Source organism: Mustela erminea, chromosome 17 (genome assembly GCF_009829155.1).
Source record: "Mustela erminea isolate mMusErm1 chromosome 17, mMusErm1.Pri, whole genome shotgun sequence".
In the NCBI taxonomy this organism is placed as follows: domain Eukaryota; kingdom Metazoa; phylum Chordata; class Mammalia; order Carnivora; family Mustelidae; genus Mustela; species Mustela erminea.
The window spans coordinates 66,344,274-66,359,338 of record NC_045630.1 but is presented as its reverse complement, the minus strand read 5'-3'; the positions used below and the strand labels follow the sequence as shown (position 1 = coordinate 66,359,338).

At 58.4% G+C, this 15,065-nt stretch overlaps 1 protein-coding gene across 1 annotated transcript; it reads left to right on the top strand.

Moving 5' to 3' along the window:
* The first annotated feature begins 205 nt into the window (after positions 1-205).
* DUSP23 (dual specificity phosphatase 23) lies at positions 206-5,422 on the top strand. Its single transcript, XM_032318917.1, has 2 exons — positions 206-588; positions 1,133-5,422. Exons 1-2 carry the CDS (start codon positions 322-324, stop codon positions 1,316-1,318), a joined length of 453 nt encoding a protein of 150 aa, XP_032174808.1. The 5' UTR covers positions 206-321; the 3' UTR covers positions 1,319-5,422.
* Positions 5,423-15,065: the final 9,643 nt, after the last annotated feature.

The following is a 15,065-nucleotide window of genomic DNA, read 5'->3' as shown; positions in this document are numbered from 1 at the left end:
TGCCTCCCCGCTATTTGGGTAGCTCCACCAATCCCCGTGCGCACCGCTGCGGTAATCCCGCCCAGTCCTGAAATCTAACCAGTCAACGAGCGCGCTGCTCAGGACCGGGGCCGGGTCGCGCCCGTCCTGTCACTCAGAGCTCCAGGGAGCGCGCTCCGGCCCCGCCCCCGAGACGGCTCAGCCAATCCCCGCAGCGGAGCGGGGCGTCGCCCGACGGGGCGCCGAGCCCACGTGTCTCAGGGCGCAGGCGCGGGTAGGAGGCGCGGGGCCGAGGCGCGCGGGACGCGAGGGGGCGGCGCGCCGGCGTGTCCTGCCGCGGCCATGGGCGCGCAGCCGCCGAACTTCTCGTGGGTGCTCCCGGGCCGGCTGGCGGGGCTGGCGCTGCCGCGGCTCCCCGCGCACTACCAGTTCCTGCTGGACCAGGGCGTGCGGCACCTGGTGTCCCTGACGGAGCGCGGGCCCCCGCACGGCGACAGCTGCCCCGGCCTCACGCTGCACCGGCTGCGCATCCCGGACTTCTGCCCGCCGGCCCCCGAGCAGATCGACAGCTTCGTGCGCATCGTGGACGAGGCCAGCGCGCGCGGCGAGGTCAGCGGGCGGGGCGGGGCCTGCGAGTCGGCGGGGGGCGGGGCCAGGCGCGGCGGAGGCGGGGCCCGGCGGGGGCGGGGCCTGCGGGTCCGCGGGGGGCGGGGACGGGCGGGGGCGGGGCCCGCGGGGACGCGACGGGCGGCTGGGGACCCAGGCCGCGGGCGAAGCCGCGGGGAAGCAGCGAGCGCTGGGAGCTGAGGGGCCGAGGCTGGAAGGCAGAGGCCGCCGGGCGCTCGCCGGAGCCCCGCGCCGTCCGGATAGACGGGAGCCACGTTTCTAAACCCAAAAGAAGCCGGCCCAGGGCCGGGGGCAGGCAGCCCAGGGGCCCAGCCCTTGAACCAACTACAAGGCAGGTGAGGGCGGCCTCCAGGCCGCCGGGCGCAGGACAGCACTCCCTGACTGCGATGTCCCTTCTCGCCCCGGAGAGCCGTAGACCCCTGCCAGGTCCTGGGCCTGACCCAGAAGCAGCAGGTGTGGGGACAAGGAGATGGGGCCCCCCGGCAGGGCGTCGGGCTCCACCCTCCCGAGCTCTCTCTCTTCCCAGGCCGTGGGGGTGCACTGCGCGCTGGGCTTCGGCCGCACCGGCACCATGCTTGCCTGCTACCTGGTGAAGGAGCGGGGTCTGGCCGCGGGGGATGCCATCGCTGAAATCCGGCGCCTCCGACCTGGCTCCATCGAGACCTACGAGCAGGAGAAAGCCGTCTTCCAGTTCTACCAGCGGACTAAGTGAAGGGCCTCAGCTCCAGTCTGCGCCCCAGGCCCTGACCCCCGTGTTCAGGGGTCGGAGACGCGGACAGGCCCTTGAAGCGCTCAGCCCTGCCGCTCCGGCTGGCCAGGGAGACTGGGAGACTGCGCAGCTGTTCCCTGCAGGCAGGTCCTGACCAAAGAGACAGGGGCAGCTGCACTGGGGGACGGAGGGCTCCCTCCGCTGCTTCCCTGAATAAATAAGTTCTGAGAACCAGCCCACAGTGCAGGACACCTGCAGCTTGCCGAGCCTCCCGGAGCCCTGCCACCTGGGGATGCCATCAGGGCCCTCCCTGTCCTGTGGGGGAGGCAGCTAAGCCTCCAGCCCAAGGCCACGCTTCTGGAAAGCGGAAGGGTGGGCAGGCCCTCTGCCTCTGAAAGGTGCTGAGACTCTGTTCTCTGATGATCTCTGTTGTGTCTCCAGGGGAGCTGACCAATGAAAAGGGCACAAATTCCCAGCAGCCCCAGGTCTCTGATGCCCACAGACCAGGAGAGCCCCTGCGGATACAACCCCCCCACCGAAGTCAAGGCCCCTCTACCCCCTTGTGTGGCATCTGTTAGCCCTCTCGAGACCGAGAAGGCCTGGTGCTCACAGGTAACCTCCGTCTCCAGCTCCCAAGGGCTGGGTGCCCCCCACCAGCTGTGGGCTGCTCCACTCCCGAGCGAGCAGCGGCCGATTATGCCGCCCCACACCTCACACTGAGTGAGGCTGGAACTGAGCTAGCCGGGGTGCTTGTGCCGAGAGGATATTTGGTGGCTGAATGAAGACACTGAGGGCCACAACTCGTGGCTGTGGCTCAGCTGTTACCTTCACTCCCAGCTGGGCCCCATCCTAGCAGCCCTGGCACCACGCTTTGGGCTTTGAGAGACAGGATGGGTGGGGCAGACCAGCTGGACAGACTCTCTTCGCTGTGACCTCGGCCTGCTCCATGACAGGCGGGCTGGACAAGGTAGAAATGCATCAGGAACCGCGGACCGAGTGCCCAACTGCGTGCCCCGGGCTTCATTAGGTGCGGAGGCTTCCCCGTCCAGCACGATGACTCACAGCCTCCTGGAGGAGATGGCGCACACCAGGTCCAGCCTCAGACGGTGGCACTGTGAGAGACGTGCCTCCCAGAGGCAGGGGAGACAGAGTGGGAGGAGGCCAGGGTCCCCCCAAGGCCCCCATCCTGGGTCGCCTAGGCCAGAGGCAGGTCTAAGGCACCTGCTCCTGATGGATCTCTCTCCTTTGCACCATTGCCCGTCCAGCTCAGCGCCCGTCCAACACACACAGTATCGTATCAGCCAGAGTCTCACCCTATGTCTCTGGGAGGGGGAGGCAGGCTGTAAGATGCCTCCACCTTTCTTCCGAGGTGTGTCAGAGCTAGGGACTCAGTTGGCCATCCTATTCCCTCCGTCCCCACCCAGCCCAGCCAGGTCGGGGGGTGTGGGGAGCCCCCAATTCCAGGCACACAGGCTGCCACAGAGACGTGGGAAGCTGCACAGAGATGTACTGCACAGAGAGGTACTGAAGTCCCCCCCACCCTACCTACGGCTTCCCAGAAGCCTCCCACAGCCCCTTCCAAAGGGGAGCATGCATGTGTGTGTGTGTGTGTGTGTGTGTGCGCGTGCAAGTGAAGGCAGGAAGCATGCGGACGGCCCACTTCCTGGATGCCTTCCAGCCGCCTACCAGGATGGAAACCAGAAGCCGGAGGCTTGACGCTGCACCCAGAGTTCCCTCAGCTCTGCTCTTGCCCCAGCAGGTGGGACAACCAGTCCTCGCACTCAGTGCCCTCCCGAGCTCCCGAGCTCCGTCCGCCCCACATCTCTGCACTGCAGGAGAGGAACCTGCCCTTCTCTTCCTCCCAAGGCTCCTTCAAAGGAGACAGAACATTTTTCTAACCCCATTAGAGGCCTGTGTGCAGCCTCCGTCCCCATAATTTAAGCAGATCTCCGCTGCCTCAAGAGTTCCTCCGGGAAATAAACATATAATTATGTGCTTAAGGAAATCGGTTTTAAATAAGTAAGAGTTGACTGGAAATGGAAAACTCTGCCCTTCTCCTTCATCTACCTCGGGAGGTGAGCCTGAGGCTGCTTCTGGGTTCATCCCCACCCCCAAATGTTTCACCTGCTCCCACCTCCTCTCCCGTCCATGGCCAGCACGAGGCTTCCAGGCTGGCCGTGACCCTTCCCCATTCTGCCTTCACCGAGGTGATGGGTGTGAGGAACGATCCACGTCCACGGACAGAGGACAGAGGACCTTCACGCCGCCTCGCACCAGGGTCTGTTAGCCTCAGCGCTGCTGATCTCTGGGGCTGGAGACCTCCTTGTTGTGGGCTCTCCTCTGCGCTGTGTGGTGTCAGCAACATCCCTGACCTCTGCTCACTAGATACCTGTAGCATGTCGCCACCCCCGCAAAAAAAAAAAGAAGTGACAGCAAGAATGTGCTCGGACCTTGACAGACGTCCTCCAGGAGGACAGAATTGGTCCCAGCTGAGAACCACCACAGTAGAGCAACAAGCACCAGGTGCCACCATAAGCTCTCGTTTCCCATGGGAACATGCTTGGGAATTTCTCCCTCGGATGTGGGGGAGAAAGGACCAAACAGCATCAAACACTCACCTTCCTGAGCGGTGCCCAGTTCCCAGCTCCGGGCCCACCCCTCCCACTGGGTGGCTTTCCAGGATGGCGACAGACACCATTACCTCTTGACATTTGGAAGGGTTTATTTTCCATGAGCGCCTGGGGGGCACAGCTGCAGTGACACAGACTCACACCCCCGTGTCTTCAAAGTTCCATTCATGTTTGTTGTCTGCAATGTGACTTGAGTTCCCTGCCGGGAGGGAAGACGTCCTTCTGTGTCATTCGGGCGCTGCAGCCGTCACCTCCTTGGTTCCTCTCCCAGAGAAGTGTCCTGATGCGGAAGCAACTGGCATCAGGACAGGAGGGGCACCGGCCGCTCTGAGACCCTTCGTCCCGGGCCTGGTCCTTCTGCCTCCACTTGATCCAACCGTGCACACACACACAGGTTCTTCTGCTCTGTGGCCCCAGGTTCTGTAGCTGGCCCCCAGGCATGCGTCCCCAGCACACAGCCTCCTGCTGCGGAGATCAGCCTGCATCGTGGCCACCACCCCTCAGACCTCCCTTGGAGCTCAGCCTCCTCAGCACCCTATTGCCATCCCAAACACATAGAGACCTGACCCGCGGGGCGGCTCCTCCCCATCCTCCCCCAGGGGAAGGAAACCCACTCCTCCTGCACGGCGCCCCTGCCCGCCCCCCAAGACCCCTCCAGATCTTCCCAGGGATGAGCATGTCACGGGGGCCGGGATCTGATCCAAATCATCAACCATCTCCCAGAATGAACTGCACTCATTTGCCAAGCCTCCAGTCCAACCTTCTGCCGACTGTGTCGCGTTCTTTCCAAGAAGGAAACCGAGTTGGTCTCACAGGATCGTTTTGTCACAGAACAACACCAGTTACCACTAATGTGTTTCACCCTTGTTCATGACTGTACTTTGTTTACCTAGACGGTTACAATCGTCGTGTTTATGAAGCCCCACCACAGGGCAGGTGTTTTTATGTACATCATCACATCGTGTCATTTTATCCTTACAACCACTCTGCAGATCAGGTATTTTTCCCTTTCCAGGGGTAAACTAAGGTGTATGGAACTGGCTGACTTTGCCCAGTGCCTCACACTTGCAGTGAAAGAGCCGGGATCACATCCAGATGTCCCTCCCGCCAGGACCTCCCCCGGCTCCGGTGACACGGGGCAATCTGCCCTCCTAGTCAGAGCTTGGCATCAAGGGCCATCTGACCAACCCAGCCTCCGATGGCTTCTATCCCTACCCTCCTAGGAGCCCAGGGAGTAAACATCGGACACCAGAGCCAACACATGTGAGCTATGGGCTGTGCCTGAAAACGCAGCCCGAGCATTTAAGTCCAGAATAGCGAAGCTGACTCATCAGGTCACTTCGTCCCCTCCACAACTACATAACTCAGAGCAGACGTCGTCCTCACCCAGCATGACAATCCGGAGGCACACAGCGATGGCACTGAGCCTTTGCAAATGTCTTCTTGTGTCTGATGATTTATTAAAAACTCTAATATCCTTTCGGTTTTCGTTGTTGTTATTTGAGCCCTTAATGCACACCAGGCACTGTACCAAGTGCTTTATAGACATCATCTCACTTAATCCTCCAAACAACCCTACGGACAAGGTCTTCTTATAACGCCCAGTGCATGTCTGAATAAACTGAGGCCCGGAGGGTTTGAGCTGCACACACAGTCACGTAGCTAGAACAGGATTCAAACCTGGGTTTATCTAACTATAAACTGCCTTGTCTCTTGGGAGCCGAGACGAGACTTTGTTGTCATTGCAAAGTACACAGCAGCCTCTGTGTCCCCCAGAAGCGAGGCACTGGGACTCACAGGCCGTTAGTGGGACCCGGGATCACCGCCCCCACCCCGTAGACGGGCAGTGCTGCTCTGACCCGGGAGTGCCGACCTGCAGCCCGGCCACCAGCCCAGCAGGCTTCCGCCCCCACACCTCCCGCTCCATCCAAACGATAGTCCCCTATTGATTAAGAAATGAGTTATATGAGCACTTCTGTCATTACTTTTAAATTTTTCTCCAGCTATTTTGGATTCAAGTCATACTCTTGAGAAGGCGGCATGCTTGTCCAAGCAAGCAGAAAGTGGCACGGCGCACGTCCACGCCTGAAGTTCATGACTTATTTGCAACCTTGATAACGGAATCCTTTGTGCCAATAAATTCCTTAAATTGCTTCAACCACTCTCCCACCCTATTTTTCCCATGACTTACTCTGTCACCATGGTTATGTGATCATGAAACGAATTGGTGATGTCACCTCTGAGCTTTCAGTATGTAGGATTCAGCAAGGTGAACGGTTCTGGGATTCTCCCTCTACCTTTATGCTAAAGACGCCGCTGTCTCTTCCCGACCGATACATATGGAGCAGGGACTCCGCTCCAAACCCAAGGTGGGACATGCGGACAGTCCTCAGTGTGGCTGTCCCATGGGTTGGGGACGCGCTTCACCTCCTGCAGGGCGTTCCATGTGCCCTTGGGCTCCGCAAGCCCACAAATTCGCCAACTGGCGTGTTTCCCGTAGACAACTTCATGCGGTCTAGTTGGGGCTGATGCAGCCTTGGGCCGTGGGACAGGGTTAAATAACCACACTGAGGTCAAGCCCGCAGAGAGGACTATGCCATTTTGACCATGACTTGTGAGGCCCCAAGGAAGCCAGTCCCTTCCTCCAGCTCCTTCCTCCCTCTGCTGTAGACCTTGTTCCCTGCTCTCCCCGGGTAGCGGACCCCAAGACCACCCTCGCTAGAGGGACTCACGGACGAGCTGCCCTCCTCCCAGTAATGGCTTGTTGCGGTGAAAGGACACCATGACAATCAGCAAAGGGGAAGGCGCACGGGGCAGAGTCCAAGCAAAGCAGGCACGGGCTTCCAGGGGCATCCCAGGGACACACACCTCTCCCGAGACTGTGGAAACATATACCACCCAACGGCGCAGTTTCCCTGAACCTGGGTGCCGGGGTGTTGTTGGGGGCGGGTCCGTGGGCACACAGCTCCTGCAAATTGACCCTAGGCGCTCAGGCTCCAGCCGCAGAGGTCAGTCGTGATGGCCCCAGCAGCCCGGCATATTCACCACCACACTGTGAGCACAGACCCTCTGCCTGGCCCAAGATCTAGGTCCACAGAGAACTTCTTATCAGGCAGGATGTCTCAAGAGCTCAGCGATCAGCTCACAGGAGCCGGTTGAGACGCAGGCCTGACGACCCTGGGCACGCGTGAGGTTTGGCCCAGCCAGCCTGCCGAGTTGCCCCAGTTCTGCACACGGCCAGGCATCCTCGACTCTCTCCGCACGACAGTCAGGGCAGCCTGCCGGGGAGACATTTGTCCCCAACTCTGCCCAGCTCCCAACTCCCACTCCCCACTGGTCTCAGCTTAACACCCTTTCCCGGGGAAAGGTTTCCAACCACCCCCTCACATACTCACACATATTCCCGAAGCATCTGTCCTTATACCTCCCGGGCCCTGGCTCACCTATGATTCATCTCATCGTTTAATGTCTCCCTTTCCCGCTGGAGTCGAAAGACCGTGCCCAGGCTGCGAGCGCCCAGCACGACGCCTGGCACTCGGACGCACGAGAACCACATGACACCGGACCCACAGGCCAGAGACGCAGAGCCGGGCGGGATAAATCCAGGGGATGCATCATCTGGGGTTGGGGGGAGCAGGGGGGGTACATGACAGGTGCATGTCCGCAAGTATGATGCCAAGATCCAGGACATAAATACTTAAGCCATGTGGGCATGATTGCAGACAAAAGAGGAGTGTGTCCGGTCAGATTCAGGAAGTTCACCTTCCGTAAGAGGCGGATGTTAGCGTTGGAGAGCCAAGGGATCTATACACAGGGTAGGTGTTGTTAAACTGCTGGGGGTCTGTGTCAGGTGCAGAGTCCACACACGGCGGCTTAGAGAGGTGGGCAAGGTGAGTGGGTGGCCACAGGGACGGGGGTAGATGCTGGGAGGAGCTAAAAACCCCTCCCAGGGGCAGCAGAAAACACAGGGTTGGACTCAGATGGTGGATGGATGGAAGGGTCAGGGTTACATCCGGTCTCCAGTGTGGAGACGCCACGGGCCTGAGCGGAGGACAGCTCGCTGGCCTCCATTTGTCTCAAGTTGCACCCAGACAGAACGGCCCCATTTCTGAGCGACAGGATGGTGCTTTATGATTCAGCGCTGCCAAAGAGAGACAAGGTCTCAACGCGGCTGATTTTTAAGATTTTTCAGAAGATACGCGTTAAGTAAGAACCTACTTTCCCTGCTTGCTGCAAGTTAATGACTTTAATGCTTTGCCAAAGAAAGTAAAGGGGTTGTTAAGTCCACACTCGCCCTCTGGGCTCGCTGGTTATGACTTTTTAATGCTTTTCAAATGGGAAAGGATCTCAAGCCAGTGTCATCTGCGCGTGCCGGAACGCATCTTTCAGATGGCCGCTGGCCCGGCTCCCGCGCCCACTGCCCTGGCTGGTTCACTGGCACCACATCTCAAGTCTTGGTGTGCACGCAGTTCACCGATTCAAAGGTCCGTGGGGGGAGGGGGGGAGCTGCCTTCAGTCCAGGGCCATGGTATTTGTCCCCATTGTCCCCAGGCCAAGGGCGTCCTGTGAGCTCAAACTTTCTACCTTAGTTGTACCTCCGGCTCCCATTATGTCTGTCCCCTGACCTGCAAACTTGTCTTCTTTTGCCCCAGTGGTGGTCAGTCTGTCAAGTTCAGAGGAGCCAGGCAGACTGGGTGGCATGTTCTCCAGTAGGGGCAGGGTACGGTGTGTGCCACGGGCGAGCGATGCCGGGTCCCCGAAGGCTGCCCCCACCGAGGGAACACGCAGGCCCTCAGAGGAGCCCAGGCAGCCGTGGACACCAAAGCACCCTGAGCCCCAGAGCACCTGCGACTGGCACTCCCCAGAGGGAGACCTAGGGAATAATGGGCCAGCCTGGGCACCCAGGGCTCCCTCTTCTCCCTCATGGGAGCCTGAGGAGCTCAAGACGGAACCAGGCGGGGACAGCGATGGTGGGCGGCCTCCGAAGCTTGCTCCTCAGTCCTGTGGGTCCTGGATCTGGCCCAGCACTTGTGCTCAAACCCTCCAGGAAGGGAAGGAGCCTGGGTTGCAAGGAGAGCTCTGGGCCCATGCAGGTGTCAGGCTGTACCCTTGAGAGCTTAAGGGTGACCTTCAACCCACTTCGATCCATATTTCTGCTCATCTGATAACCCAGAAGCCACAAAGGAAATCATGACAGCAGTGCGGGGGTGGGGGGGGGGCAATCAGAAAGGAGTTCGGGAAATACAAATTAAAATAGAAGTAAGATATGATTTTATATATATATCAGGTTGGACATGCACATCTACCAAGTCTCAAAACACCAAAGTTGCCAAGGCTGGGGGAAAGGGAACACTCATGTTGCCGGAAGATACGCATATAGGCACAATAGGTTTGGAGAGTGATGTGGCTGGCTCGCCGGAAAGTTCCAGTCACTTCACATCTGTATGTATCTTCTGGACAAATTCTGCATGTGAGCAGCCTGGCACCATGAATGAGGCTGCTTATTTATTCACCAAACCCAGCACCACGTCTTGAACACCGACTACACGCCAGGCACACTTCTAGGAGCTCAGAGCTGAGCATGAACAAAAAGCAAAACCATCTGCTGTCCTGGAGTGTATGCACAGCGCAGTTTAAGGCCCGACCCTGAGAACGATTTTGAAATAAATTGTTAGGACAGGGGCGCCTGGGTGGCTCAGTGGGTTAAAGCCTCTGCCTTCAGCTCGAGTCATGATCTCAGGGCCCTGGGATCGAGCCCTGCATCAGGCTTCCTGCTCATTGGGGAGCCTGCTTCCCCCCTCTCTCTACCTACTTGTGATCTCTGCCTGCCAAATAAATACATAAAATCTTTTTTAAAAAATTGTTAGGACAATGGATGGATGGTGAACTAGGTATATGGGCTTCAGCACAGGTTTATCTCGGAAACGGCGTTGGACACTTACGAAAGGAACCTGCAGAGATATGGTACGGAACCATTCGTGTGAATAAAAGCAAATGCAGATGCGGACATAGGGCATAAAATTAATGCTTGGGCCCCACCAGACTCAACACAGGAGCCGGCTGGAGCGCTGGGGTGGGGGAGAGTCGGTGAAGGCCTAGGGAGGAGAACTTCAGGCAAACTCTGGAACGTTTTATTTCCCCAGAAGAAAAGTCCAAAGCGAATATCCCCGTTAAAATGCCAGCATTGTCCTCTCTGCCCGTGAAGCGCGCCGGTGTTTGTCTTCGCATCCCGGGGCCTCGTCGGTTTGAGCTCAAGGCGGGAAGTTGTTGGTTTGTACAGCTTTCGCCTTAGACAGGAGTTAGTTGGGAGAAGGACTGAGGCCACGTCCCGCAGAGACGCAGGGCTGGAGCGCGCCCGCAGCAGGCTCCGGTCCCGCCCTCTGGGCTCCCCGGCAGGTGCGGGCGCGGCCCGGCAGGTGCGGGCGCGGCCCCGGTCCGGCGAGCGGCGAGGGGCCCCCTGGCGGCGAGGCCGAGCGCGGCAGCCCCGACGGCGCCCAGTTCGCAGCAGGTGCACCCAGAGCACCGGGCGCCCGCTGGCGAGGTTGGAGAGGCACCAGCGCTCTTCTTCCGAAATGCTGCTTTTCAGGGTCTACCCTGGAGAAACAAATACGTGCCAAGGGAGACGTGTACAGATGTTCTTTGCACGGCGTTCAGAATGGCCACAAACCGGAGGGGGCACACTATCCATCCTAGGAGGAGCGTGTACCGGATAGAAGGCTGGTGGCGGCGGGAGTGTCAGCCAGAGCCACGTGGGTCAGCACAGACCGTCGCCCGAGCCCTGCCCCGTCCTCCCACAATAAAATACCTTTTACGTAAACTTTCAACTTGCCCCAAATACTGTTTATTGCAGACGGACACACATGTGTCATGGAAGTGTAGAAACAGACATGGCAATGGCAGACGCCAAGGTCAGGGGTTACTTCTGGAGGGGAGACAGGACGGTGGGGGAGGGGCGGGACTATAGGTGATTCCGTACTACTTTATTTAAGGAAACAAAAACCTAAGGCAAACATGACATTTTGGAATTAAATAGAGCAGGGGTTGGGTACCCAGGTGTTTCTGTTATCCCTTATGCTTTCTTTATTTTAAGATCTTATTCATTTATTTGAGAGAGACAGTGTGAGCAAGAGAGCAGAAGCAGAAGGAGCAGCAGGGGCAGAGGGAGAAGCAGATTCCCCACTAAGCAGGGAGCCTGACATGGGCCTTGATCCTACGACCCTGAGATTATGACCTGAGCGGAAGATGGACGCTTAACCGACTGAGTCACCCAGGTGCCCTCCAGTATGCTTTCCAGAATGTTTAATACCATTGTACACACACACACACACACACACACACACACACACACACACAGGAGGAGCCCCAGGTAGAGGGAAGAGCCAGCGAGGGCACAAAGGAGAAAGGAAAGGAGGCGAACCCAGAGGGCGTCCCCAGCACAGAGGGAGAAGACCGCGGCTCCTGTACGGCTGGAGAGAGAGACAGGGCCCGGCCTGTCCGCAGGATACAACGGGACATGCTGGAGAGGCAGTGGGAGTTTCAAGCAGAGGGTATTTACGTTGGGTCTGTTCATATCCTGAGTAGTTCGCACCTTTCTTCCGTGTGGGAAATGCACGGGAGCAAGCCCGGGGGCCAGGAGGAGGGAAACAGGCTCTCCCAGCAGCAAGGGCCAAAGCTGTGAGGGCTCCCAGGAGGCAGCGGTGGTGACGGTGGGGAGAGTGAGGGGCTCCGAGGCACACTTTGGAGAGGGGCCTATAGAACTGGGGGAGCGATCCTGGCGAGGGTGACCCTGGAGCTTCTGTTGGGGTCACTGCTGCGTAGGAGGAGGGCAGTGGAGCGCTGGCGTGGGGGTCTGCGTCGGCTGTTCTTTTACCCCAGGGGGGAGGGGCAGGCAGGGCTCTGCTTGGGCACGCTGCATTCCGAATGTTCGAGAGCCCCCCAGGGGAGGGGGAGGGCCTTCCTGTATATTCCTGTCTGAAGTCCACAGGAGAGGCCGTCACCTCGGGAGACAGGAATCTGGGGCCACCACACATGGTTTAAAGCCACTGGACTAGGGCACAGTGGGCAGTGGACAGAAGGGACAGGGCGGGGGTGGGGAGGGCGCCCAGGACAGCACTGGAGGACCTGTCGCCCACCATGCAGTGTCAAGAAGAAGAGGTTCCGGCCAACAGACTGAGAAGGAGTGGCCAGGGAGGTGGGGCAGGAGGGGCAGGATGGACGCCAGGGAAGAAAAGCCATTGGGGAGGGAAGCAGGGTTCAGCCTTCGAATATGCCGCGGAGCCCAGTTTTCAGAGGGTTGGAGCTCAGTGGGTGGGAACTGCCACAACTGAGTCGTTGTGATGCTGAGCGAGGTGGGTCAGGTGTGGCCGTGGAAGCCAGACCTTCCAGGACAGGAGGGGCTGTGATCGCAGCAGGGGAGACGTGGACACGGCTGACCCTCGAGAAGCCGGCTGCGGTGGGAGGGGCAAGGTGGGGTGGGAGCTGCAAGGGGGCGAGCCAGGCCAGGGGAGAGGTCTGTGTCGTTGGGGAGGACGTCTGCTGGTGCGTGTGCAGCTGAGGACGGGCGCGCAGGAGGGATTAGCGGGGGAACAACGAGAGGAGAGGAAGGCAGGGAAGAGGTCTTAGAGGAGGGAACAGAGCAAAGCCCCAGCCCCAGGATGATGCAGCCGAGCCGGGGCTCCTGTCTGACCACCTGCAAATGCCCCACTCTTGCCCAAACGTCTCACTGCCTCCTCTGAGTTTGTTCTCGCCCCCGGGCATCCAGCTCCCACACCCAGCGTGCAAAACCCTTTAGGGCCACCTCCCCTAAGCACACATCTCCCAGCCTTTCCGCTTCCATTTGGGCTCCACGTCTACCCAGGGAACTGGGGTGAAAATATGCAACCTGCAGAAAATGAAATCTGACCTATTTTATGCATTCTGTACAAATGCATGAAATAGATTACGCTTGACAGTGGTAAACAGGGAACCGAAAAAAAATCCAATTTATCACCTTAACTATATATTATATATGCTTTTCTTCCCGATCTCCAGGAAAGAATGTGCCTCCACCCGCTTCCAGCCCTTCTGCAGAGCTGTCCCCTACTCTCTACACCCGCCTTTGGTGAACAAGACAAACGTGGCCTGTGCCCTCAGCAAGCCGGCAGTCCTGGGGGGAGGCATGCGATAGAAATCCATGCCGGACGGACAGATGGACGGATAGACAGATGGACGTGCTATGTGCAGCCACAGGATGTGTGTGCACCTGACCCCACCTGGGTGGGACACAGTCATCACGAATGTTATATAAACTGAAATCTGGGCCTTGACCAGGCTTTCACCAGACTGGCCGTGGTGGGGGGCAGTGGGGAAATTATACACAACAGAAATACAAAGCGTGTGTGCTCACACACACACAGCCCTGATCACTGTCATCCCAAAGGGTCATATTTGGGGGAACATTTTTGCTGAGCTCATTTGCACTTTGGGGCAAATCAGAATCATGACACCGTGTTTCTGACTTGCACAGGGGGCTGGTGAGTGATGCCGCCGACCAGCACAGGCGACAACAGGGAAGGACCAGGTTGGGAGGCAGAGGCTGGGTCCAGTCTTGACATACTGAGTTTAAGGAGCCTCCAAGACCCCGTGCCTATTATCCTGTTACCCCGTGTTCTGTCTAAACAGAACTTTCTCTATGCGCCCCATTGCCACACAGATGGGGAAGCATGGTGGGCGTTCCTAATCAGTGGATGCTAGGTGAGTTTCCCCCACAGGAAGGTGCTCGGTTGACCCTGAGCCTAGCATCCAAATAATTCAGCAGGGGAGGTGGCCAGTTCCCTGGAGGGCCTCCACTTCATCTGTGCTGCTCCTTTGAATCACGAGCCCACCCCCATCTCCATGCCTTACTTTTCCCGTCCTGCACACCCATTACATTTCGCCCCCCAGGTAAGCTGTTTCATACCCCAAATGCGGGATTGCAGAACATGTTAGAAAGACGCTCTTGGGACTCATTGCCTTAGAGGCCGTCACTGAGACCACGATCACAGATGAGAATACTTGTGCTAGAGGGCAGAGCACAGAGAGAAAGGTCCTGGGGACGGGGTCCACAGAACTCATTCAAAGCTGCCCGAGGAGGGAGGCTGAGAGAGCCAGAGGAGTGCGGCCAGAAAACAGGGACGAAAACCAGGAGGGCCCTGCCGTGCCTTGGTGCCTGGTGCTTAAGAAAGGTTGGGGTAGTCTGCAGGAACGATGGGAGCAGACAGACAGAACGAGAACAGACACCGTCCGCCGGATATGCCGAGACAGAAAAGCTAGAATGACGCTGAGAGTACGCGGCTCCTAAGAAGACGGAGTGTGGGTTCACTTCTGGGTGGAGAGGCGAGCGCGTGTGCAGAATGTCGTGTGTGCGGCAGCGTGATGCTCTCCACGCTGCTGGAAGTCAGAGGTCATCATGGCCTGGTCACAGGCGGCACACCTGCGTTCAGGGAGATTAAAGCCACTGCCCCCAGGTCCTCTGCTTAGTAAGCAGCAGAACCTGGATTTGAACCCAGATCTGACCTCAGAACTCCTAACAGTTATGTCTGGTGTATCTTGAAGCTCAAAGCGTGCGAGGCCTGGAGACACAGACAGGAATTAGACCTGGCCCTTGCCTTTGAGGAGGTCACAGACCGGAAATCCAGAAAGACAATGAAACAATCACGAGGCAGTGTGGCAAAATAGAGTCATGGAGGCATTTTGGAAATAAAAAGCACAAAGCCTGTACTGAGTATAAGCCTGTCTCTCTGGGAGGCAAGGCTGGGCTTTGTGAAAAATGGAAGCTGGGCCGACTAAGAATGACCTTCCAGGAGTAACCGGCTCCCTAGTGCGGCGGCGATCCAAGTGGCCACAAGGGGTCGCTGCAGACCAACACCACACACACACACACACACACACACACACACACACACACACACACACACACACACACACACACACACACACACACACACACACACACACACACACACACACACACACACCCACCCACCCACCACCCCCCCCCCCCCCCACCACCACCACCCCCACCACCACACCACCACCCCCGTCCCCGCTTTCTCTCCCCTGACCCTGACCCTTTGGGCTCCCTCCAGCTGCTTCTAGAAGGA